A 23,991-nucleotide genomic window follows, 5' to 3' on the forward strand; every position below is an offset into this window, starting at 1 on the left:
TGTAGTTAGTTCCAATCTGTACTCCCCTTTGTGAATATCCTGCACTCTCTCCGAGATATCCTTGATCTTGACACGAGGGGGGCAACACTATTCTGATTTCACACTATCGGCCAGGGAGATGTCTGTCTGTGCCGCTGACATAAAGATTCGAGTTTTGTAATTTGTAAAATGAGGACCTTCAAAATCGCGACTACTTCCATCTAAAACGATAAAGGCAGCTGATGTCAGGGAACAGCGCCTTGAAATTGGACAAGTTCCCCTCCAAGACACTCACCATGCTGACTTGGAAATAAAACCACTTTCTTTCACTGTCACTGGATGAAGACCCTGGAGCTCCCTATTCATGACATTGTGGGCAGCACATGGACAACAGTTGTTCCTGAAGGTAGCTGGCCCACCCCCTTCTCAAAGGACATCCACGTTCCAGGAGTGAATAAACAAAAACAGCTGGCGTACAATACATCACAAGGTTTCTGTCTGCAGCATACCTGACACTAAAATCTTTCATCCACAACAAACTAAATCGAGTCCCAGAGATGTTGTTGCACACCTGGTCTGACATTTGCACGGGCCTCCTGGCCCAGAAATAAGCTCTGACACTGTGATTCAAGACTCTCTCCATCAGTTATTTTCTGCCTTCATAAGTACATAAGTTCCATTTGTATGTTACTTTGGGCAAGAAGTTAATATTTGTCAACAGGATTAAATACCACAGTTAACATTCGATCTGACCGTATGTTATTGAATGGGGGAGCACAGGGGATGGGCCGAGTGGCTGCCAGCTTCTCCGCCCCCTGATCAGATTGTGAGAGAGCCGGAGGGTGGAGTTATTAACATGACCCGGGAATGAACTCCATTCGAGCTTCATAAAGGGACAATGTCCCAGTTTGAAACGTTCCCTGCCGTTTCCCCAAAACTCCAGCTCCTTTCGTCAAACTGGGTGAAAAGAGAATTGGGGAAATGACCAATTGATGTTTGTTTCTGGGAGGCGGTTGGAGAGCAGCGCATGCGCAATGTTGCCCCACCCCCAATGCAGATTGGTCCTGACGAGAGGAGGAGAAAGTGAGGTCTGCAGATGCTGGAGATCAAAGTTGAAACTTTATTGCTGGAACAGCACAGCAGGTCAGGCAGCATCCAGGGAACAGGAGATTCGACGTTTCGGGCACAGGCCCTTCTTCAGTCATTCCTGAAGAAGGGGCTGTGCCCGAAACGTCGAATCTCCTGTTCCCTGGATGCTGCCTGACCTGCTGTGCTGTTCCAGCAATAAAGTTTCAACCCTGACGAGAGGAGCGCATGCGTGAGGCCCTCCCCCAGCGCTGCCATTGAGGAGCATTTACTCAGTGAGTGCAAGAGGTTTGTTTGAAACAGATCGCAATGGAGAGATCAGCGCCCAGGGAAGCAAGGGAACAGCAGGCTCCTTCCAGCAGCACATCGGGATGGGAGCCTGGGACACAGAGGGGGCTCCGAGACCGGGATTGATTCGGGGTGAGTTCAGGGAGAACCGGGGGCTGTTTGTAAGAGGCTGAGCGGAGCAGGAACTGGTCCCGGAACTTGGAGTGAGCGGGCTGGGGGGAAGAGAGAGGCCTTTCTCGGGCTGTGTGTGGGCCTGCTGAGGGAGGCAGAGGGGGAAGAAGCTGCTGTGGGACATTCTTGTGATTTTTAATTACCTAAACTCTGATGGAAATTCATCGTTTGGCTTCTGTTTCACGCTGTTTGTTGCGAATAGACATTGAAATAAAGGACAGTAGAAACAAGTGTAATAATCCTGTGAAGGGTAAATATAGCAGGCACCGGGAACGTCTCCAAGTATGTGAAATCGGGCCCAGTGTTCGTCTTTCAACAGTTGGTGTATTGGGAGTTGGATATTGAAATGTGTAATCATTCCATTTGTGGAGCTGTGCATTTCTTGGTTAGTTTATTTTTATCTTAGTAAAATGTTTTTGAATTTCGAAAATAGAAAAAGACTGGAAGGAGCTCAGGGCTCGATTGGAACCAGGATCTGTTCTGTTCACCTTGCCTTGTTCAAAATCAAAGAATTATAATGATCATGACCTGAATATTGCATTGATTATTTGATGTCTAACTACTCAACTGCTAGTGATGTACAGGAGCTCTCTCTTTTGTCTTTCTCCAGGCAAATATTTGATGGATCAATCCAAGGGTGACCAGCTGCTTCTCACACTGAGCAGGTATGTTACCACTGTTAGAGAGGAGAAGGTCCTTTCCACTGTCTGAGTGAATTGAGTCAGACACACATTGAGCTCAATTTCCAGAAGTACACATTCAATCCAAGAGTTAAACACAACTGACGATATATAAATCTATATTATTTCAACCTGTTCTGAATGCATACTACCTCAGTGACGGTAAATTCCATTATTCAAAACCAATTATCATTCATAAGATTAGAACAGGTGAGACTGTACCCTTGTAATAAATATACATTTGAGCTGCATTAAATCCACGTGTAGAATAGGTATTTTTAAAGTTATAATCAATAATCAATCATGCTGTTACATTGTTATAACAAGTATATATGAAGTCGGTATAGAGTGCAGATATAGAAGCAAAGTTGGACATTGAGTAACTGAGCAGGACAAATTTATTCTTTTGACAAATAGTTGTCCTGTGCAAAGACAATAATCAAACAATGTAAATTCCAAATGTATCTCTTGGTCAAGCTTGAGTAATGCAGAAACATTTCCACACTTTTTAATGTATGAAATAAGACATTAAACCCACCTCATAAAGTGCATCAGGTCATGACATGCGGGACTGGAAACACTCTCTACCTGTCAATTTCTTCTTTGTCAAAGTGAGTGTAACTGTCAATTTAGTATCTTTCAGACTCTGCTGTGTGAATATATAAATATAGTTGTCAATCTGTAGCTGTCAGTTGTTTCAATACTCACCTTTGCAAAGAATTTGAATTTTACTGTATTAAATATTAGGTTTAATTTTACATTTTGTGTGTGCAGTAGTCTTTGTCAGTTGCTGCTCGGCACTGCAGTAATATAACATCTAACACTAACATCTTCTGAATGTGTGAGCTGAGATTTCATCGTCGCAATCAGTTTCTGCTTTGTGACTGTGAGAGATCAGTTATCAATCTTTCCCTGTCAGGCTCTGTAGTGTCAGTGTTTGAGTGTATTTATAAAACTTTCCCTGTCAGTTTGTGTAACTGTTGTTACCAATCTGTACCTCTGAGATTCTACTTTATGAATATGTGAGTATAGCTATCCATTTGATTTGATCTAATTATTGTCCCATGCCATGAGATTCAATGGAAAGTATTGTTTTGTGCACTTTACAGGCAGACAATAGAACAGGGTAATAGAACAGAATCCACAATACAGTATGAAAGCTGCAAAGAGAGAGATTAACATTAAAATTTGAACGCGATTAGAGTGGTGCTGGAAAAGCACAGCAGGTCAGGCAGCATCCGAGGAGCATTCTGGATAGAATGTAGGTGTTCTGCAAGGTGGACACCCAACCTACATTCAGTTTCCCCAACATAGAGGAGACCACATTATGTGCATTTTCCTTGCCACCGTCAGTTCTGAGGACCGGTCACTAGACCTGAAATGCTGCCAGACCTGTGAATTTTCCACTAATTTCTGTTTTATTATCAATCTCTATCTGTCAGTTTCTGCTCTGTGAATATGTGAGTGTAGTTCTTTATCTGTTCTTCATACTAGTTTCCACTAACTGTTTGGCATTCCGAACTTCATCCACTCACTGCCAGTGTCTCAGTGTAAATGTCAATTTGAGATTAGTTCTGCAGTTATTGGGTGGCACAGTGGTTAGCACTGCTGCCTCACAGCGCCAGAGACCCGGGTTCAATTCCCGCCTCAGGCGACTGTCTGTGTGGAGTTTGCACATTCTCCCCATGTCTGCTGAGGTTTCCTCCGGGTGCTCCGGTTTCCTCCCACAGTCCAAAAATGTGCAGGTTAGGTGATTTCGCCATGCTAAATTGCCCGTAGTGTTAGGTGGAGGGGAATGCATCTGGGTGGGTGTGCTTCGGCAGGTCGGTGTGGACTTGTTGGGCCGAAGGGCCTGTTTCCATACTGTAAGTAATCTAATCTAAGTAATCTTTCTCCAAAATTTACTACCACCTGTATGTGTAAGTTATTAATCAATCTGTCCCCATCATATTCTGCTCTGTGCATCTGAGAGTGCAGTTACAAATTTGTATCTACCAGTTTTTTTATAAATATGTAAATTCATTTATCATACTGTACCTGTCAGGTTTTGCTATGTGAATGTGTTAGTCTAGTTATCAACCTGTACCTGTCATATGTGTGTGTGCCTGATTATTGTTCTCTCCCTTTCAGTTTCTGCAATATGAATATGAGAAAGCAGATATCAATCGATGTCTGTCAGTTTCAGTTGTGTCAATACGAGAGTTTAGGACTTGATGTATATCTGTGATAGCAGTTCTTAGGTGTTGTGATTGTACCTTAAGCTCATGCATTTTGTGATTTATGACTCAATCACAGAATTGGTATGGACATTCAGCCTGTTGTGTCTGTGCTGGGACATTCTATTCTTTATCTGTTCTCCATACTAATTTCCACTAACTGTTTGGCATTCTGAACTTCATCCACTCACTGCCAGTGTCTCAGTGTAAATGCCAATTTAAGATTAGTTCTGCAGTTATCGGCCTTTGGATACCTATAGTGCCACTTTTGCTCTGTGTGCAACAGTGACAAGTCAAGTATATGGATGCCATTCTCTTTCTACATTCAGTTGTGTGTTTTCAGGCAGCATGTCAGATAAACCAGTTCAATGTTCGCTAAACCTGTGTGATTGAGGGATGAATGTTGGTTCAATACTTACCTTTGCAAAGAATTTGAATTTTACTGCATTAAATATCAGGTTTAATTTTACATTGTGTGTGTGTGTGTGTGTGTGTGTGTGTGTGCAGTAGTCTTTATCAGTTGCTGCTCAGCACTCAGGCACACAGTAGAAACTGTTTGGGACAGATTGGTAAGTACCACACACATTTGCTGGGCAGAAATTGACTGGTATATATTGATAAATAAACTCGCATTTCCGCATCAGAAAAACACATAGGGACTGATTCTATTTATTGAAAATATATGACATGTATTTATCAACCAGACCCTGGCAGTTTCCTCTATGTGGATACACGAGTTCAGTTACCAATCTGCACCTGTCGGTTTATGGTATGTGAATGTATGAGTGTAGTTATCAGTCTGTCCCTATTTGTCTCTGTGATGAGAAAATGTAAATATATTTACCACAGAGTGACAGGGACAGATTCATAACTGCATTCACTCACATATGTGCACAGCTTATACTGATTGTAATTATCACTCAGATATTCACAGAGCAGCATTTAACAGGTACATCTTGATAATTGTTCTCACATTCACTGAGGAGGAACTGACAGGTATGGATAGATAAGGAAACTGTCATATTCGGACACGCACTGGCATCAGATTATCCCATTTGTAGAGGTGTTGGTTAGTATCTGGTTCTCAGTGAATTGGTACAGAATGTTTTGATATAATCACTAAAGAACAGCTCAGGCCAATATTAAAATCAACCCTGTGGTCCTGCTGTCTTGAAGGAAAAACAGTCAAATGATTATTAAATTATTTCATTGACTTAATGTTGATTTACATACGATGTCCCTTCTGTCTTCCTCCAGACAATTACTTGAAGGACCAAGACAGTGTAATATGTCCTCGGTACGAAGCCAAGTGTGATCAGTTCCTTCCAACAAATAGCAGGTATGTTACTGCAGTCAGACTGAAGAAAATCCTTTCCACAGTTACAGAGCAGATTGAATTAGACACACGTTGACTCAGTTTCCAGAGAGAAATTTTCAAATCAAGAGTCAACTACCTCGGAGGAATTACATTTTTTTTTCTCTCTCTCCATTCTTTATGTACATCACCCCATTTGCCAATAATTGTTATAATTCACAGCCATAGAGTTATGTACAGCACAGAAACAGACTATTCGGTCTGACTCATCCATGCCAGCCAGGTATTCGAAAATAATCACGTCCCGTTTGGCAGCACTTGGCCCATCTCCCTCCAAACCATTCCCATTCATGTACGCTTCCCGGTGCCTTTAAGTGTTGGAATTGTTCCAGCCTCCACCACTTCCTCTATCAGTTCATTCCAGAAACACTCCACCAGTTCCACCACAGAACACAACAGATTGCCTCCTTCTTTAGAGACCGCAATTTCCCTTCCCATGTGGTTAAAGATGCCCTCCAACGCAACTTGTCCACATCCTGCAATTCTGCCCTCAGACCTCACCCCTCCAACCGTAACAAGGATGGAAACCCACTGGTGCTCATCTTCCACCCTAGCGACCTTCGATAAACCAAATCATCTGCCGACATTTCCGCCACCTCCAAACAGACCCCACCACCAGGGATATATTTCCCTCCCCAGCCCTTTCCACCTTTCGCAAAGTCCGTTCCCTCCGTGACTACCTGGTCAGGTCCATGCCCCCCCTACAACCCACCCTCCCATCCTGGCACCTTACCCTGCCACAGCAGGAATTGCAAAACCTGCACCCACACCTCCTCCCTCACCTCCATCCAAGGTCCTAAAGGAGCCTTCCACATCCATCAAAGTTTTACCTGCATATCCACCAATATCATTTATTGTATCCGTTGCTCCCGATGCCGTCTCCTGTACATTGGGGAGACTGGACACCTCCGAGCAGACAGCTTTAGGGAACATCTCTGGACCAATCAACCACACCGCCCCGTCGTCCAACATTTCAACTCCCCCTCCCACTCTGCCGAGGACATGGAGGTCCTTGGCCTCCTTCACCGCTGCTCCCTCACCACCAGATACCTGGAGGAAGAACACCTCATCTTCCGCCTCGGAATACTTCAACCCAAGGGCATCAATGTGGACTTCAACAGTTTCCTCATTTCCCCTTCCCCCACCTCACCCCAGTTCCAAACTTCCAGCTCAGCACTGTCCCCATGACTTGTCCGACCTGCCTATCTTCTTTTCCACCTATCCACTTCACCTTCCTCCCTGACCTATCACCTTCATCCCCACCCCCACTCACCTATTGTACTCTATGCTACTTTCTCCCCACTCCCACCCTCCTCTCATTTATTTCTCCACCCTCCTCTCTGTCCTATTACCTTCATCCCACCCCCATCCACCTATTGTACTCTATGCTAGTTTCTCCCCACGCCCACCCTCCTCTCATTTATCTCTCCACCCTTCAGGCACTCTGCCTGTATTCCTGATGAAGGGCTTTTGCCCGAAACGTCGATTTTACTGCTCCTTGGATACTGCCTGAACTGCTGTGCTTTTCCAGCACCACTAATCCAGAATCTGGTTTCCAGCATCTGCAGTCATTGTTTTTAACTAAGAAAACTCAATACTGTTCTCTTAAATACTCAATGCGATCACATAATTATATTTTGAAACAATGGAATAGGAAAGGTTTAGTGAGATAATAGAACATGACAGCGCAGTATTCTATTGCATTTTCATCCATATGTTTATCCAATGACCATTTAAACGCCCTTAAATTTAGCAAATCTACGATAGTTGCAGGCAGAACATTCCATGCCCCTACTACACTCTGAAGAAAGAAACTACTCTGACATTTGTCTTGGATTTATCATCCCTGAATTTAAAGCGATGTCCCCTTGTGCCAGCCATCACCATTGGTGGAATAAGGCTCTCACTGCCCACACTGTCTAACCCTCTGATTATTTTATTTGTCTATATCAATTTACCTCTCAACCTTCTTCACTCTAATGAAGCCTCAAGTTCCTCAGCCTTTCCTCATGAAACATTCTCTCCAGACCAGGCAACATCACCTCTGAATCCTTTCCAAAGCTTCCACATCCTTCCTGTGATGCGGTGACTAGCAGTGGGCGCAATTTTCGAAGTGTGGCCACATCAGAGTTTTGTAGAACTGCAGGATTACCTCATGGTTCCAAAACTCAATCCCTCTACCAATAAAAGCTAACCACCATAAGCCTTCTTAACGACCCTATCAACCTGGGTGGCAACTTTAAGGGATCTACACACATTTACACAGACATCTCTCTGGTCATCTACATTGCCAAGAACCTTACCATTAGCTCAGTACTCTTTATTCCTATTGCTCCTTCCAAAGTGAATCATCTCACACTTTTCCACATTAAACTCCATTTGCCACCTCTAGCCCAGCTGTGCAGCTGATCTGTGTTCCTCTGTAACTTGCAACATCCTTTGGCACTGTCCACAACTTCACTGACCTTAGTGTCATCCACAAATTTACTAACCCATCCTTCTGCGCCCTCCGCCAGGTCAGCAGTGGGCCCAGAACAGATCCTTGCGATACACCACTAGTTACTGAAATCCAGGGTGAACATTTCCCATCAACTACCACCCTCTGTCTTCTTTCAGCTAGCCAATTTCTGAACCAAACCGCTAAATCACCCTCAATCCTGTGCCTCCATATTTTGTGCAATAGCTGACAGTTGGGAACCTTACTGAAAACACCTAATCAAACACTTTACTGAAATCCATATACATCACATCAACTGCTTTACCCTTATCCATCTGTTTGGTCACCTTCTCAAAGAACTCAATAGGGCTTGTGAGGCACGACCTACCATTCACAAAACCATATTGACTGTTCCTAATCAACTTATTCCTATCAAGATGATTAGAAATCCTGTCTCTTCTGGACTTTTCCAACACTTTTCCCACAACCGAAGTAAGGCTCACTGATCTATAATCACCAGGGTGGTCTCTACTCCCCTTCTTGATCAAGAGGACAACATTTGCTGTCTTCCAGTCTTCTGGCACTATTCCTGTAGACAATGACAACAAAGATCAAAGTCAAAGGCTCTTCAATCTCCTCCCTGGCTTCCCAGAGAATCCTCGGATAAATCCCATCTGGCCCAGAGGATTATCTATTTTCACACTTCCCAGAATTGCTGGGAACCTATATCCAATCTAGTCTAGTAGCCTCAACAACATTGTATTTTTCCAGTGTGAATAGCGATGAAAAATATTAATTTAGCACTTCTCCTATCTCCTCGGACTGCACGCACAACTTCCCACTCCTGTCCTTGATTGGCCTGGAAGTTATTCTAGTCATTCTTTTATTCCTGATATAGCTATTGAAAGCTTTAGGGTTTTCCTTGATCCTATCTGTCAAAGACTTCTCTTGTCCCCTCCTGCCTCTTCTTAGTTCTCTCTCTTTAGGTCTTTTCCTGCTAGCTTGCAACTCTCAAGCACCTTAGCTGCGCCTTCACATCTTATCGTAACGTAAGCCGTCACCTTCTTCTTGATAAGAGATCAATTTCCTTAGTAAACCACGGCTCCATTGCTCATCCACTTCCTCCCTGCCTGACAGGTACAAGTTTATCAAGGACACGCAGTAGCAATTCCTTGAATAAGCTCCACATTTCAATTGTGCCATCCCCTGTGGTTTCCTTTCCCATCCTATGCATCATAAATCTTCCCTAATCGCACCATAATTGTCTTTTCCCCAGTTATAAAACATGCCCTGCGGTGTATACCGATCTCCCTTTCCTTCGCTAAAGTAAACAACCGAATTGTGGTCACTCTCACCGAAGTGCTCACCTACCTCCAAATCTAACACCTGGTCGGGTTCATTACCCAGTACCAAATCCATTATTGCCTCGCCCCCCTGGTTGGCCTGTCTACATACTGTGTCAGGAAACCCTTTTGCACACATTGGACAAAAATTGACCCATCTGAAGTATTCAAAGTATAGTATTTCAAGTCAATAACAACTGCCCTGTTACACTCACTCTTATCCAGAATCATCTTTACAATCCTTTCCTCTAAATCTCTGGAACTATTCTGAGGCCTATGGAAACTTCCAACAGAGTGACCTCTCCTTTCCTGTTTCTAACCTCAGCCCATACTACCTCATTAGACAAGTCCTCATACATCCTTTCTGCCACCGTAATACTGTCCTTGACTAACCTCCCCCTTTTTTGCCATATTCTCTGTTCGTACTGAAACATCTAAATCCAGGAACCTACAACAACCATTCCTGTCCCTGCTCGATCCATGTATTTGAAATGACCACAACATCAAAGTCCCAAATACCAACCCATGCTGCAAGTCCACCCACCTTATTCCCGATGCTCCTGGCATTGAAGTAGACACACTTCAAACCACCTTCATACTTGCTGGTGCACTGCTGCGACATTGAAACCATATTTCTAACCTCACTACGCTCAGTCACTGGACACGGGAACTACAATTTAGGTTCCTATTCCCCCTACTGAATTTGTTTAAACCCTCCTGAAGAGCATTAGCAAACGTCCCCCAGGATATTGGTATCCCTCTGCTTCAGGTGTAGAACACATTGTTTGTAGAAGCCCCACCTACCCCAGAGTGAGCCCCAATTATCCAGGTATCCAAAACTCTCCCTCCCACTCCATCCCTTTAGTCACGTGTTCAACTCCTCTCTCTCCATTTTCTTCATCTCACTAGCACATGGCACGGGCAACAAACTAGAAATAACAACTGTTTGTTTTAGCTCCAACCTTCCACTCTAGCTCTCTGACATTCTGCCTTAAATCCGCATCCCTTTTCCTATCTATGTTGTTAGTGCCTATGTGGACCACGACTTGGGGCAGCTTCCCCACCCCCCCCCCCCCCCCCCCCTCCAAGGGTCCCGAAAACATGATCTGAGACATCAGGAACCCTGGCACCTGGGAGGCAACACACCAACTTTCCCCCACTGCATGAGAGAAAATCAAAGTCCTTCTGCCTTCATCCTCCTCTCTGTAGAGCTACACAAGTGTCCCAATGATGGTGAGTACCATCACAATACAGCGCAGGGTAATTAACACCTACCTTTACTTCAACAGTCTTCAAATAATTATATCGCTGTGTACTGAAAAAAAAATACCAATTATGACCTCAATCAGGTGGGTCAATGGGCCAAGAGGTGACAGATGTAGTTTCGTTTAGATACATGGGAGGACTTTGATTTTCGTAAGACAAACCAGGGCAACAATTATATACTTAATGGTGGGGCTTTGGTGAGTGTTGCTGAACAAAGAGACCACACAGTGCAGGTGCATATTTCTTTGAAAGTAGAGTCTCAGATAGACAGGGTGGTGAAGAATGCCTTTGGCATGCTTGCCTTCATTGGTCAGAACATGGAGTGTAGGAGTTGGGGTGTCATCTGGTTGCTGTGCAGGACACTAGCGAGGCCACTTTCAGGAGATTGTGTACAATTCTCATCATCCTTCTACAGGAAGGATGTTGTTAAACTTGAGATGGTGCAGAAAAGATTTACAAGGATGTTATAGAGATATAGAGTCATACAACAGAGAAACAGGTCCGTTAGCCCACTACGTCCATGATGTCCAACAAACACCAAACTGCATTCATCCCATTTACCTGCACTTGGCCCATAGCCGACTATACCCTGGCTTCTTTAGGGCACATCCAAATGCTGCTGAAATGCTGTGAGAGTATTCCACCACACACTCAGGCAGCACATTACAAACTTTACCCACCATCCAGGTCAAAATATTTTTCTCAGATATCCTCTAAAATGCTTTCCCCACACCTTCAACTTTTATTCTCTGGTCTTTGACATATCTGCCAAAGGAAGAAAGATTCACACAATCTACTCTGTCTGCATCTTTCACAATTTAGTATATCCCAGTCAGATCCTCCCTCAACCTCTTCTGCTCCAAGGAAATCAAACCCAGCTCATACGGTCCCCCTTTGACGGAGACTTTCCAACCCACTGCATCCTCTCCAGCCAATCCCATCCTTCTAATTGTGTGGCAGTCAGAACTGCACATGGTATTTGATCTGTTTTGTAAAGTTGTAATAAGACTTCCTTGATGCTATATTCAACAGCTCTGGTACTGAAGGAAAGCATTTTGTATGCCTTCTTCAGCAGCCTGTCTGCAATCTATAGATTTGTACACCAAGGTCCCTTTGTTCCTCAGTACTCCCTCAGGACCAATCCTTCATTGTGTAATTCTTTCCCTTATTAGACCTTCCAAAATGCACATTTATCAGGATTAAATTCCATCTGTCATTGCTCTGCCCAATGTACTCATACTGTAGCCTGAAACCATCCCCCTCACTGTGACACCATCCCCCGGTGTCACAGAACAAAGAACAATGCAGGAGAGAAACAGGTCCTTTGCACTCCAAGGCTGCATTGAAACATTTAACACTTCCACACCAAAAAACCCATCTACAGGCTTACTAATGATACATTCTACATTCACATCCAATTGTTAATATGTACTTACCAAACAGCAAGGGTCCCAACACTGATCCCTGTGGTACACCACTGGTCACAGGCTTCCAGTCACAAACACAGCCCTCCACCATTGTAGTTTGCATCCGGTCTGCATCTCATTTCAGCTCCAGTTTGCTTGAGACTCCAAGAGCCGAGTTTGGACCAGTCTTTTATATGGGACTTTGTCAAAGGCTGTAGGGGTGGCCTGTACCTGGCCAGAATAGAGTGGCCCATGTCTGTTAACACAAACTAACTGATAAACTGGAAAGTAGAATTAAACATTGACATGAAATGGTATACATTTAAATAGATACCCAGAGATTATTGGACGCAGAATGAAGAAACTCTCATACTGTCTTGTTATAAACATGTGAACAATGAATTCAAAGTATACAATCAGACCAGAGACTGACCAATCCAGAAAATAACATACAATCATAAACTGTACCATAGAATGAAAGTTGTGGAAATTATCCAAACTGTTTTACAGTGTCAGAGACTGACAACAGTGTAAAAGGTCTCACTTTTATTTACAGTACGTTGAATTTCTCCAGTGCAGATGGAGGTCACAGAAAATAACCAGAATCGGCCTGCAACAACTTGCCAAAAGCACATCCCACCCAGATATAGGCCCTACCTGACCCCCATAACCACACCTTTACCGTAGCTAACCCATTTAGGCTGCACGTTGATGAATATTTCCAGGGCAATTTACCGTGGCTAATCCAGCTAAGCTGCACATGTTTGAACTGTGGAAGGAAACTAGAGCACCCAGCCAAAATTGTTATGAAGATGTGAGTGTACTGTACCTTTAAGAAAGTTATCAGCCAGTAGAACTACTGGACAGCACCAAGTGCTCTGAAAAAAAAAAGGTAACATTTGGTCGAACAACACAAGTAGCTGTTTGCCTGGAGATAAAAACCAATTTGAATTCAACCAATCAATTTAAATTATATCCTGAAAATAACAAATTCCAAACCACTTCATACTGAGTGTATTGACATTCTTCAAAGCCAATGACTCAATCCGATACTCTGGAGGTATAAGACCTGGGAAAATTGAACAATTGGGAGGAGAATTGCGAAGCCCCCAGCGTGTAAAAAGACTGCCTGAAAAATAGCTCTCTTTAAAGTACCTTTATCAGTCAGTAACTAGTAAAGCACAATGCCCAAGAAGAACAAAAGACGACTGGAATACAGAAAAGAACTGAAAGCTGCCTGGTTTTGAGATAAGAAGTTTTGTTTTGTAAATCTTCATCAGGAGTTCTATTGGACTAGTATTAAAGAAGATAGGTTAGAGGAAGGAGTTGTAAATAGTTGTTCGTTATCACTCTCTGTTATACTTTTATAAATAAAGCTGTAATTTCTTTACTTTAACTAGTTCATGGCCTATCATATTTTCACAGATTACTGCATGGGATAAATCTTTTCTGTGTTGCTGGATTTAAATTAGCAAAGGGGTTTACCCCGTGCCGTAACAAAACCAATACAGATGTGGGGAACATGCCTGTGTGAAGTTTGCTCAATGAGCCAAGGCTGGAATTGAAACTGGGTCCCTGGCACCAGTGTGTCACCATGCTAGACTGACATGGATGGCAATAGATAAAATCTTATTCATGTTGAGCAACAGAGACTTGAAGTAAAAAGAGCTCCTGCAGTTTCTGGGAAGTGTCATCTTAAACAGAGCCAAATATTATAAGTACACTCACTTATTCACAGAGCACACACTGAAAGGTACAGATACTTCCAAATGCACTCATTCATTCTTTTAGTTGAAACTGTCAGGTACAGATTGAAAACTGCACTCAAACATTCACATTGGAGAAACTGACAGGTATAAGATTTAAAACAAAGTTCTTATATTCACAAAAAAACTGACAGGTACATTTTGATAGCACACATTCTCAGAACTGAGTACAGACAGGCAGATAAAATTTTCGCTGACTTCTCATTTTTCTTGTTGTCTTCTGCTTTGAGAAATTTAAACAGTCACAAGTCTGAAAGAAATTAATAACTGTAGTGTATATGCCCTGCAATTGTATGACAGAAATGAGAGGCATCATTCACCTTTCACTTTATTACTAACTTACTGTGTGCTCACAGATCACTGACAGATTCAATTACAAGTCACTGTGACAGTACAGGGATGGAGTAAAAAAAAACATTCATTTCATCTGAAAGTTAGAAATGTTGAAATATTTGCTCTCTCACATGCCAGTGTATTGACAGAAACTGAGTGAAAACAAGATTAGAAACAACAAACGGGCAGTTAAAGAATGAAATATGGAGTCAGTTGCAAAGCAATGAATTGTAAAGATTCAATGCAGCTATCCACTAGTGAGAAACTGACAAACAGTGTAACATCAGCAGTAACATTGTTATTGCCAGTTTCTGCAATGTACAATATATTGCCCCTTACCAAATGCTGCAGTTATAAATACAAACTTACTGTCAATGCTCAGGCGCTAATATTCAAAGGATATGGGTGTGGAGGGGAGGAAGTCCTACCTGAGACTGTCTAAAGTGGTGTTTGGTCCCACTCAAAATTGTCGATACTAAATGAGACACTTTCATATGTTAATGACTGACACCTACAGAGTAAAAACAACAGGTTTTCACATTGGCCCCAAGGTCCCGTACTTCCCGCGGGAGCCTGTGCCCCACAACCTGAGCCGCCTCCGGAATTTTAATTTTGTTTCCTTCCAGGGGGTAAAAAGGCGGGCCCTATATAGACTGCTGCTGCACACAGTCCACCTCTTCTCCCTCATCCACCGTCCGGACACGCCTTGGCATGCCCATTTGCCACCAGGCGGTGGGGATCCCCAGTGGAGGGCTCTCTATGCGGGAGTCCTCCCCCTTTCTCTCGGGGATCTGGGGTGGAGGGTGCTGCACGCAGCAGTCCCCTGCAACCGCAGATTGCGGTGGTTCACAGACTCCCAACCGAACTGCTTGTTCTGTGGCGCTGTGGAGTCCGTGGACCATGTATATATTGGGTGTGGGTGTTTGCACTCCCTTTTTGATTTTCTCAAAAACCTACTCCTCTGCCTTTGGTTGCACTTCAGTCCCATGCTCCTGATCTTCGGGCACCCGGTACGGAGGAGGGAGGGCAGGTCTGAAGACCTCCTTGTGGGTCTGCTCCTGGGCCTGGCCAAACTGGCCATCAACAGGTCCAGGCAGCGGGCCGTGGAAGGGGGTCATTAGGGCCGACTGCCTGCCCCTCTTCCGTGGTTATGTTAGGGCCCGGATGTCCTTGGAGAAGGAGCACGCGGTGACCACCAACACCCTGGAGTTGTTCAGGGAGAGGTGGGCGCCACAGGGAGTGGAGTGCATTATTTCTCCCTCCAACTCTATTTTGATTTAGTCCCTACCCTCCCCTTCACTGTTTTGATCACACAGCACTGCCCTTTGATGTGAAGGGCAGTGCTTGTCACTGGCCACTCGGATGTTTTCCTATCTTCCTGGTGGTGGAAATTGAATAAAGATTCGTGCACTTTGTGTCTTTCACTGTGTCTCACACGTATACACACACACCATGGGTGCTGGGGAAAAAATAAGCACTACCGCACTTAGGTGGTAGTGTGGGGGTTAAATTAAAAAAAGAGATAAAAACAACAGGTTATACTTCAGAAGGTTTGAATTCCAGTCCAATAACATACTGACATGTAAAGACTGAAATAGAGGAAACAAAAATGCTTTACCTCCCAGAAATGGATAGGCACAGTTTGGAGGAATATTTCCAAGTGGCTGGCAAATAGTGTAAAGGTTTGCCGCTTACATCAGTGTTTGATGGATACAGAATAAAACCTGTCTTGAAGTAACACTAATTGACTATTACACAGAGGACCAGAGCCTCAATTGACAGGTGTTGAATTCGTTCCAAATGTCTAAATAAGGACTGGATAGATACAGTTAAAGTGACACATATAATAACATACTAAAGGTTGCTGGTTAACAAACATTCGTATGAGACTGAGAAATGCTCTAAATACCAGCGTGAAAGTTCAATACTCCGAAATAAAAACTGCAGCAACGTGGTTCTGATATACTGTAGTTACTTGCAAAGCACACAGTTACAGATCGGTCTCTGGGCCCACAGTGAGCAATCAAGTTCTCAGAAATATACTAGTCCCACAGTCAAGACAGAGATTTTCAACCCGTGACTCAAGAAAAGTTTTAAATAGGGACTTGTTTTCATCTCTCTCCAACTCCGTGCAGTTGAGAACGAATTCCATCAACCCCAAACCTAGAAAACACTCACATTCTTAGAATCCCTAGTGTAGAATTAGGCAGTCCCCACCCTCCGAAGTGTAATCCACCCAGACCCATTCCCCATTATTTTGCATTTACCCCTGATTGATGCACCTAACCTACACATCCCGGAACATTATGGGCAGTTAGCATGGCTAATCACCTCCCTGCCACGTCTTTGAATTGTGAGAGGAAAACTGAGCACTCGGAGGAAACCCACTCAGACACGGGGAGAATGTGCAAAATCCACACAGACAGTCGCCTGAAACTGGAATCGAAGCAGGATCCCTGGCGCGGTGAGGCAGCTGTGCTAACCACTGAAAATAGCGGTAAGCTCAGTGTTATTTCCAGCGCAGAGAGAGGACCAAAAACAGACCTGCGGAGCTAGAAACACACCCTTCCACTCTAACATCATCACAACAACGAGCAAAAGGAAACCGAGCCGATACCACAGTCACGTTGTGTATCACAGACACAAAACAAATCTCCCTCAGTCAGACTGACAGGAACAGAATCACCATCCACTTCACATTTCGTTGTAGATTCTGACAGATCTCACATTAACCAATCAGAGAGACTCCATGTTTCGGAATGACTCAGTGTAAACTACCCAATAGGAACCAGGCTATCCTCCATCCTTCATTAGCATTGATGACGTCGTCAGGCTATAAAAAGGGAGTTCCGAGCTCGCTTTCCCTTATTCTGAGACAGAAAGTGAGCGGCGCTATGGCTGATGAGAAGAAAGCGCAGCAACCCTCCAAAAAGGGCGCGAAGAAAATCATCAAGAAGACGCCAACGAAGGGCGGCAAGAAGAGGAAGCGGACCAGGAAAGAAAGTTATGCCATCTACATCTACAAAGTGATGAAGCAGGTTCACCCCGACACCGGCATCTCCTCCAAGGCTATGAGCATCATGAACTCGTTCGTCAACGATATTTTCGAGCGCATCGCGGGGGAGGCATCCCGCCTGGCCCATTACAACAAGCGCAGCACCATCAGCTCCCGGGAGATCCAGACCGCCGTGCGGCTGCTGCTGCCCGGGGAACTGGCCAAGCACGCCGTGTCGGAGGGCACAAAGGCGGTGACCAAGTACACCAGCTCCAAGTGAAGGACCGCATTGTAATGAAACACGTCCACAACCCAAAGGCTCTTTTAAGAGCCACCTACAACTTCGCTGAGATAGCTAAACCGTTTCTTTAAGAGTTTTGGTTTAGTTTCCATGTAATTCTTAAGGCATTTTAATTTCTTGTGCGATATTTTTTGTGTTATAAGTGCTTTGCAGATTATTCTGCAGTGGGTTGGAAAGTGCAGATCAAGCGCCAGTGTGTCATTTTTCATCTTGCTTGTTCACCCCTGGCAGTCAAATGCCCATGTCTTTCCGTCTCACGATTGATGCATTTTTCCTTTTTGATTTACTTTACATTTCCAATGCGCGGGTTTGATCCGATTTTTCGTAATACAAAGTAAGAGCTTCTTGCTGTCGGTGAGACTTTCAAAGCGAACCGAGAGAACACCAATACAGCTTCGGGACTGGAACGTGAAGCTTTTGCTGAATCTGATCGACAGCGATAAGGGCGGACAGCTTTAAAATATCGTCTGAAAAAAAACGTGTCGATGCTGAGCCGGAAGAATGTTGTGTGCTGCTTTATGATCATATCGGGGTGGGATTCAAATATGAAGGACAGATTGCAGACTGTAGTGTTTGGCCTACTTGTTTCAGCTTCTTCTCAAGGTTTAGAAAATAACCCACTTAGAAATGGATAGATACAAGTCGGCAAATGAGGGAGAGTAAGACCGTGCGAAGTATTCATTTGTAAACTAAAAGTAAATTAACGTGAATGTTAATGTTTTTTGAACTTCCTCAGTTTTTTGTACTTCATTTTTCAGGTAAAACATACTCCTTTGTTTGGAATTTAGCGGGCTTTTCAAATTTGAAAGAAAGCGGTTGATGATTTGGCGCCTGTCGTTGCCGCCGCCCTCCCGGATTGGGGAATGAAGCTGTGATCTGATTGGGAATTGAAACAACATTAGGAGATGCTAACCAATCCGAAATGTTTGCCTTGTCATTCCTCCCGAAGACCGCAATGTGGGCGGAGTCCAGCATTCCCTGTGAAAGTGAGATTGTGACCATGTCCGGAAGAGGAAAGGGCGGTGGGAAAGCTCGCGCGAAGTCTCGGTCGTCCCGGGCTGACCTGCAGTTCCCGGTGGGCCGTGTTCACAGGCTTCTGAGAAAGGGTAACTATGCTGAGCGTGTGGGTGCCGGAGCGCCGGTCTATCTGGCTGCGGTGCTGGAGTATCTGACGGCTGAGATCCTGGAGCTGGCCGGCAACGCGGCCCGGGACAACAAGAAGACCCGCATCATCCCCAGGCACCTGCAGCTGGCCGTGCGCAACGACGAGGAGCTCAACAAGCTGCTGGGAGGGGTGACCATCGCTCAGGGCGGGGTGCTGCCTAATATCCAGGCCGTGCTGCTGCCCAAGCAAACTTCCGCTGCTGGATCTGCGGAAAAAATGAAGAGACCATCCTTGAATCTGACAACCGAAAGGCTCATTTCATAGCCACTCACAGCATCTGTGAAAGGAGTTACACTGTCATTTCTGTCGGATTTATTTTAGTTTTAAGGTGGAGAAGGTTGAACTTTGTACCTGACATCAGCCAACCACTATCGCCTTGTTATTGAAAACCTGTGGTTTGGACAAGCTGGTGTTGGACTGAGGTGTACAGAGTTAAAAATCAACAGGTTTATTTGTGTGCACTAGCTTTCGGAGCTTTCATCATGTAGAATATAAGATCATAAAATATGGACGTGTTCGGAAAAGTTTATAGTGTGATGTAACTGAAACCATATATTCAAAAAAAACCTGGATTGTTTCTTAATCTCTAATCTTTTACAATGACCATGTTGGTTTCAGTTTTTACAAATGTAAATCGTAGAACATCTAAATGTTACAATCTCAAGTGAACTTGAACAACTGCTAATACCTTTTTAAGGTGTAAGCTGCCCTGTGTGCGACTGTCTGTGCCATAGTGGTCAGACTGATTCTAATATTTAAAAAATGGAATTACAGAATCTTACTGCATCAGGAAGAGCTGAATTGACCCAGTGCAATAAGCACAGTCGATATAGCAAACACTACTGAGCGGCCTATTTTCCTCTGCGTTTTGTTCACGAGTACGTTCATAGACAGGCTTTGTTCTCTGCCTCCAGAGAGAGAGAGAATATTAAATACCCATGAGCGTTTTTTTTCAGCCGTAGAGGAGGGAAGGGGGCAAAGTGAGATTGCAGGCACTACACTTCTGTAATCGATAGACAAATCAACGCATTTTCACCTGTAAAACTTAGCGCTCTTTTCTACATGTTAGTGGGCTTTTCAAATTTGAAACGAGCTGCTGATCTTTTGGCGCCAATTCTATCTCATCCCCCATTAGTTAAATACAAAATCTACCACAATGTCATGTTAAAATTATATTCTACAATGTTAAAGTAAATTCTGCGAACACGGGAGATCTCATTCGATATGACTTCACTACCCATGTCAATATCGCTCATAACTCATTGCCTATTTACTTCCTTGTTTCACAATTACAATAGTAATGCAACCCATCGTTTCCTGCTCTCCCTGGATGGTTTAGTGGCCGTTGTTTCTGTCTCGCTGTGGGGGCGAATGTGCAGGGCTGGCCGATCAGCTGGATGTCTTTGGGCATGACAGTGACCCGCTTGGCGTGTATGGCACACAGGTTGGTGTCCTCAAACAGTCCCACCAGGTAAGCCTCGCTGGCCTTCTATAGGGCCATCACCGCCGAGCTCTGGAAGCGCAGATCGGTCTTGAAGTCCTGAGCGATCTCTCGCATCAGGCGCTGGAAGAGCAGTTTGCGGATCACCAGCTCGGTGGATTTCTGGTAGCGGCAGATCTCCCGCAGAGCCACTGTGCCGGGCCTGTAGCGAAGAGGCTTCTTCACTCTGCCCATGGCCGGAGCGCTCTTGCGGGCCGCTTTGCTCGCCAGCTGTTTGCGGGGAGCTTTCCCTCCGGTGGATTCGCGCGCTGTCTGCTTGGTTCTGGCCATTCTCTTCGACCCGCTGTCAATGCTGAAGCTGCTGCGGTGCTGCCTGTTTAAGGGAACGGAGAGCCCGCCCCAGAGCTGGGATTGGACACAGCCCTGTCCCTCAGCCCACAGAAAAACAGCTTCGGAAAGGACAGAAAAGAATGGTTGGAAGCTGATTGGGTAACGTGAAATGACAGTTGGCCAATTTCAAAATGCCCGCCGAATTCACCCTCTCAAACCCTGATATCAAATAACATAAGATATATTACGCCATTCGTCCGCAACTCAGATACTTTCTAGTAATCGATTGAAGCCTAGTTAGCTGTCAGCGCAGACAGAAGGCGGGATTATTGCCTGATCTGTCTGTAACAGGCAGGAGGGAAGGGGGGGGGGGGGTTCAAAACAGCCCAGACAAACTCAACAACCAAACGTCTACCAGCCGTGTATGAATCTAAATAACCCCGCCGATTTAAACATCTTGAAATTGTACCACGATAAAGTTACAGAAGCTTACCGACTATATTTTTTATTTAAACCTGATTATAATCAGCCGAAACACAACTTAATGGCTGTCTGAACGGTCTGTAACAGGCAGATGGAAAGAGCAGACTATAAAAATTCCGAACTCATGAAAGTATCGTTTCTGAAAGGGTCAATGAAATACAAATACTGCAATATGTAACATCGTGTCTGGACAAAATGACACGTGAAAGAACCGTTCCACTATTCCCTCCCAATGTGCTGCTATCTTCGTCCTCAGGCCTCCGCTCTCTATCGGAGGATTTGGGTGGCTCTGAAAAGAGCCTTTGGGTTTGCTGGAAAAGGGTCGCTTTATCCTCAGCCGCCGAATCCATAGAGAGTGCGGCCCTGGCGTTTCAGAGCGTACACCACATCCATGGCGGTGACTGTTTTGCGCTTGGCGTGCTCAGTGTAGGTGACCGCATCCCTGATCACATTCTCCAGGAAAACCTTCAGCACCCCGCGGGTCTCCTCGTAGATCAAGCCCGAGATGCGCTTGACCCCGCCACGGCGAGCCAGGCGTCGGATGGCTGGTTTCGTGATACCCTGGATGTTATCACGGAGCACTTTCCGGTGTCGCTTCGCTCCGCCTTTTCCCAGGCCTTTGCCTCCTTTACCTCTTCCAGACATCACTCTTCTTCACTCCAATCGCTGCTGAATGAGAGCTGAGCTGCCTCCCCTTCCTTTTTTATACAGGCCGGCCCGACCTGGCTGAGAAAGAGCTGACAGAGATTGAGAGGCGGGTCCGGAGAGGAAACTGAGTGACAGACAGAGCAGGAAAATGGCTTTGATCATCCAGCTCACTCCCCCCCCCCAACTGTATCTGGGACTGAACCTTTTCTCCCCAAAGCTGACTGTTCCTGAGCAGAGGAGCGCATGCGTGAGGCCCACCCCAGCGCTGCCATTGAGGAGCATTTACTCAGTGAGTGCAAGAGGTTTGTTTGAAACAGACCGCAATGGAGAGATCAGCGCCCAGGGAAGCGAGGGAACAGCAGGCTCCTTCCAGCAGCACATCGGGATGGGAGCCTGGGACACAGAGGGGGCTCCGAGACCGGGATTGATTCGGGGTGAGTTCAGGGAGACCCGGGGGCTGTTTGTAAGAGGCCGAGCGGAGCAGGAACTGGTCCCGGAACTTGGAGTGAGCGGGCTGGGGGGAAGAGAGAGGCCTTTCTCGGGCTGTGTGTGGGCCTGCTGAGGGAGGCAGAGCGGGAAGAAGCTGCTGTGGGACATTCTTGTGGTTTACAATCCTCTGAACCCTGTTGAAATTTCATTCTGCTTCCCACTGTTTGTTGAAAGTGTGCAATCAATAGTGGAATCGCAGACCGACTGAAGGAATGGGATACTCCTCTAAAAAGACAAACATATGGGTCTTGGTAAAACCATTAAATATCGCGCCGTTTTTCCTCTCTCCAACAGGTAGTATATTGGGAGTTGGATATTGAACTGTATTAGCATCCCGGTGGTGAGTAGTCCCATTCATGGAGCTGTGCAGTAGTTGCTCAGTTTCTAGGTCTCACTCAATTGGTATCGAATCATATGAAAAACAAACACAATCTCCAGACAAGGTGCAGTGCGGCACAATTCCTGTCCTGTTGGTGAGCACAAGGAATCATTGAGTCATAGACATGTACAGATTACATTACAGTGTGGAAACAGGCCCTTCGGCCCAACAAGTCCACACCGACCCGCCGAAGCGAAACCCACCCATACATTTACCCCTTACCTAACACTACGGGCAATTTAGCATGGCCAATTCACCTGACCCTACACATCTTTTGGACTGTGGGAGGAAACCGGAGCACCCGGAGGAAACCCACGCAGACACGGGGAGAACGTGCAAACTCCACACAGTCAGTCGCCTGAGGCGGGAAATGAACCCGGGTCTCAGGCGCTGTGAGGCAGCAGTGCTAACCACTGTGCCCACCGTGCCGTACAGTATGGACACAGACCTTGCGGTCCAACTCGTCCATGCTGATCAGGTATCCTAACCAAATCTAGTCCCATTTGCCAGCACTTGGCCCATGTCCATCTAAACCGTTCCTATTCATATCCATAACCAGATGCCTTTTAAATGTTGTAATTGTACCAGCCTCCACCACTTCTCCATACCTCTTGTCATTTTATGAACCTCTATAAAAGGTCCCTCTCCAGGGAAAACAGATCCAACCTATTCAGCCTCTCCCTATAGCTCAAATCCTCCAACCTGGATGAGCACATTTACATGGAGTTTATCTGTGACTGAGAAGGACAGAATTAATCCTTTACTGAATAGTTCTCAGACACAGAGATGACAATTAAATGTGAATTCCAAACTATCTCTGCAAAAGTCTGAGTTTTTCTCACTCCCAAATGACCTCCTCGTGGTAGCTCAAACGCTATTCAACACTATTCAAACGCTCTATAACCCACTGGCAATACAACTTGATAAACTTCAGCATATTTCTCATCAGCCTGAATATGTGATGGTCTCCATTTCCTCATTCAGACATTTTTGAAGATGCAGGGATAGATTCACATTCTTCTTCTGTGTATGCCTTTTGATACAATTGCTTTAGATTTGCTTAAGATTTAAGCTAAACATGTCTGTTTATCATCTGTCTGTTCCCAGTTTGTCTCAGCCATGTAAGCTGAAAAATGTGTTGCTGGAAAACCATGTGATCCAACAGGGTCTCCAGTGCTAATTTCACTTCAACTTTCTTATCTGTACTCTTTGATCTCTTCTGTTTCAATTGGTGACAATGACTTTGTCACCACACAGTCAGGAATAATCCCAGGATATATGTCCAGCAATAATTCAGTTCCCTGAGTTTCCATTGGCTTTTCAACAACAGTAGCCAGGACTCCTACCGGTGAATCAACAATATCAAGGATAAATTGTATTCCCGGAGCTGAGAGTTTGTCGATTACTCTGACCA

The 23,991-nt window shown here is 44.9% G+C and overlaps 4 protein-coding genes and 1 long non-coding RNA gene across 5 annotated transcripts; 3 read left to right on the forward strand and 2 right to left on the reverse strand.

The window, feature by feature from the left end:
- The first annotated feature begins 1,200 nt into the window (after positions 1–1,200).
- On the forward strand, positions 1,201–12,856 carry LOC122544630 (uncharacterized). Its single transcript, XR_006310363.2, has 4 exons — positions 1,201–1,485; positions 2,135–2,189; positions 5,678–5,759; positions 12,804–12,856. It is a non-coding gene; the product is annotated as an uncharacterized LOC122544630 (long non-coding RNA).
- A 4,354-nt stretch (positions 12,857–17,210) lies between these two features.
- Positions 17,211–17,636, forward strand: LOC122545861 (histone H2B 1/2-like). Its single transcript, XM_043684753.2, has one exon. It carries the CDS (start codon positions 17,241–17,243, stop codon positions 17,619–17,621), a length of 381 nt encoding a protein of 126 aa, XP_043540688.2. The 5' UTR covers positions 17,211–17,240; the 3' UTR covers positions 17,622–17,636.
- A 928-nt stretch (positions 17,637–18,564) lies between these two features.
- On the forward strand, positions 18,565–19,426 carry LOC148135521 (histone H2A-like). Its single transcript, XM_087984798.1, has one exon. It carries the CDS (start codon positions 18,565–18,567, stop codon positions 19,069–19,071), a length of 507 nt encoding a protein of 168 aa, XP_087840924.1. The 3' UTR covers positions 19,072–19,426.
- A 151-nt stretch (positions 19,427–19,577) lies between these two features.
- LOC122544625 (histone H3-like) lies at positions 19,578–20,864 on the reverse strand. The gene has a single exon (XM_087984532.1). The coding sequence runs from the start codon at positions 20,576–20,578 to the stop codon at positions 20,297–20,299; it is 282 nt and encodes a 93-aa protein (XP_087840658.1). The 5' UTR covers positions 20,579–20,864; the 3' UTR covers positions 19,578–20,296.
- A 161-nt stretch (positions 20,865–21,025) lies between these two features.
- Positions 21,026–22,120, reverse strand: LOC122544621 (histone H4). The gene has a single exon (XM_043683942.2). It carries the CDS (start codon positions 21,704–21,706, stop codon positions 21,395–21,397), a length of 312 nt encoding a protein of 103 aa, XP_043539877.1. The 5' UTR covers positions 21,707–22,120; the 3' UTR covers positions 21,026–21,394.
- Between the last annotated feature and the right edge of the window lie 1,871 nt (positions 22,121–23,991).

Source organism: Chiloscyllium plagiosum, unplaced genomic scaffold (assembly GCF_037043375.1).
Source record: "Chiloscyllium plagiosum isolate Xiang-an unplaced genomic scaffold, Cpla_swu_hap1 HiC_scaffold_49, whole genome shotgun sequence".
Classification (NCBI taxonomy): domain Eukaryota; kingdom Metazoa; phylum Chordata; class Chondrichthyes; order Orectolobiformes; family Hemiscylliidae; genus Chiloscyllium; species Chiloscyllium plagiosum.

Excerpts from the sequence above, each read along its gene's own strand:
- LOC122544621 (XM_043683942.2), bottom strand. The coding sequence starts at position 21,706 with ATGTCTGGAAGAGGTAAAGGAGGCAAAGGCCTGGGAAAAGGCGGAGCG.
- LOC122545861 (XM_043684753.2), top strand. The coding sequence starts at position 17,241 with ATGGCTGATGAGAAGAAAGCGCAGCAACCCTCCAAAAAGGGCGCGAAG.
- LOC148135521 (XM_087984798.1), top strand. The coding sequence starts at position 18,565 with ATGTTTGCCTTGTCATTCCTCCCGAAGACCGCAATGTGGGCGGAGTCC.
- LOC122544625 (XM_087984532.1), bottom strand. The coding sequence starts at position 20,578 with ATGGCCAGAACCAAGCAGACAGCGCGCGAATCCACCGGAGGGAAAGCT.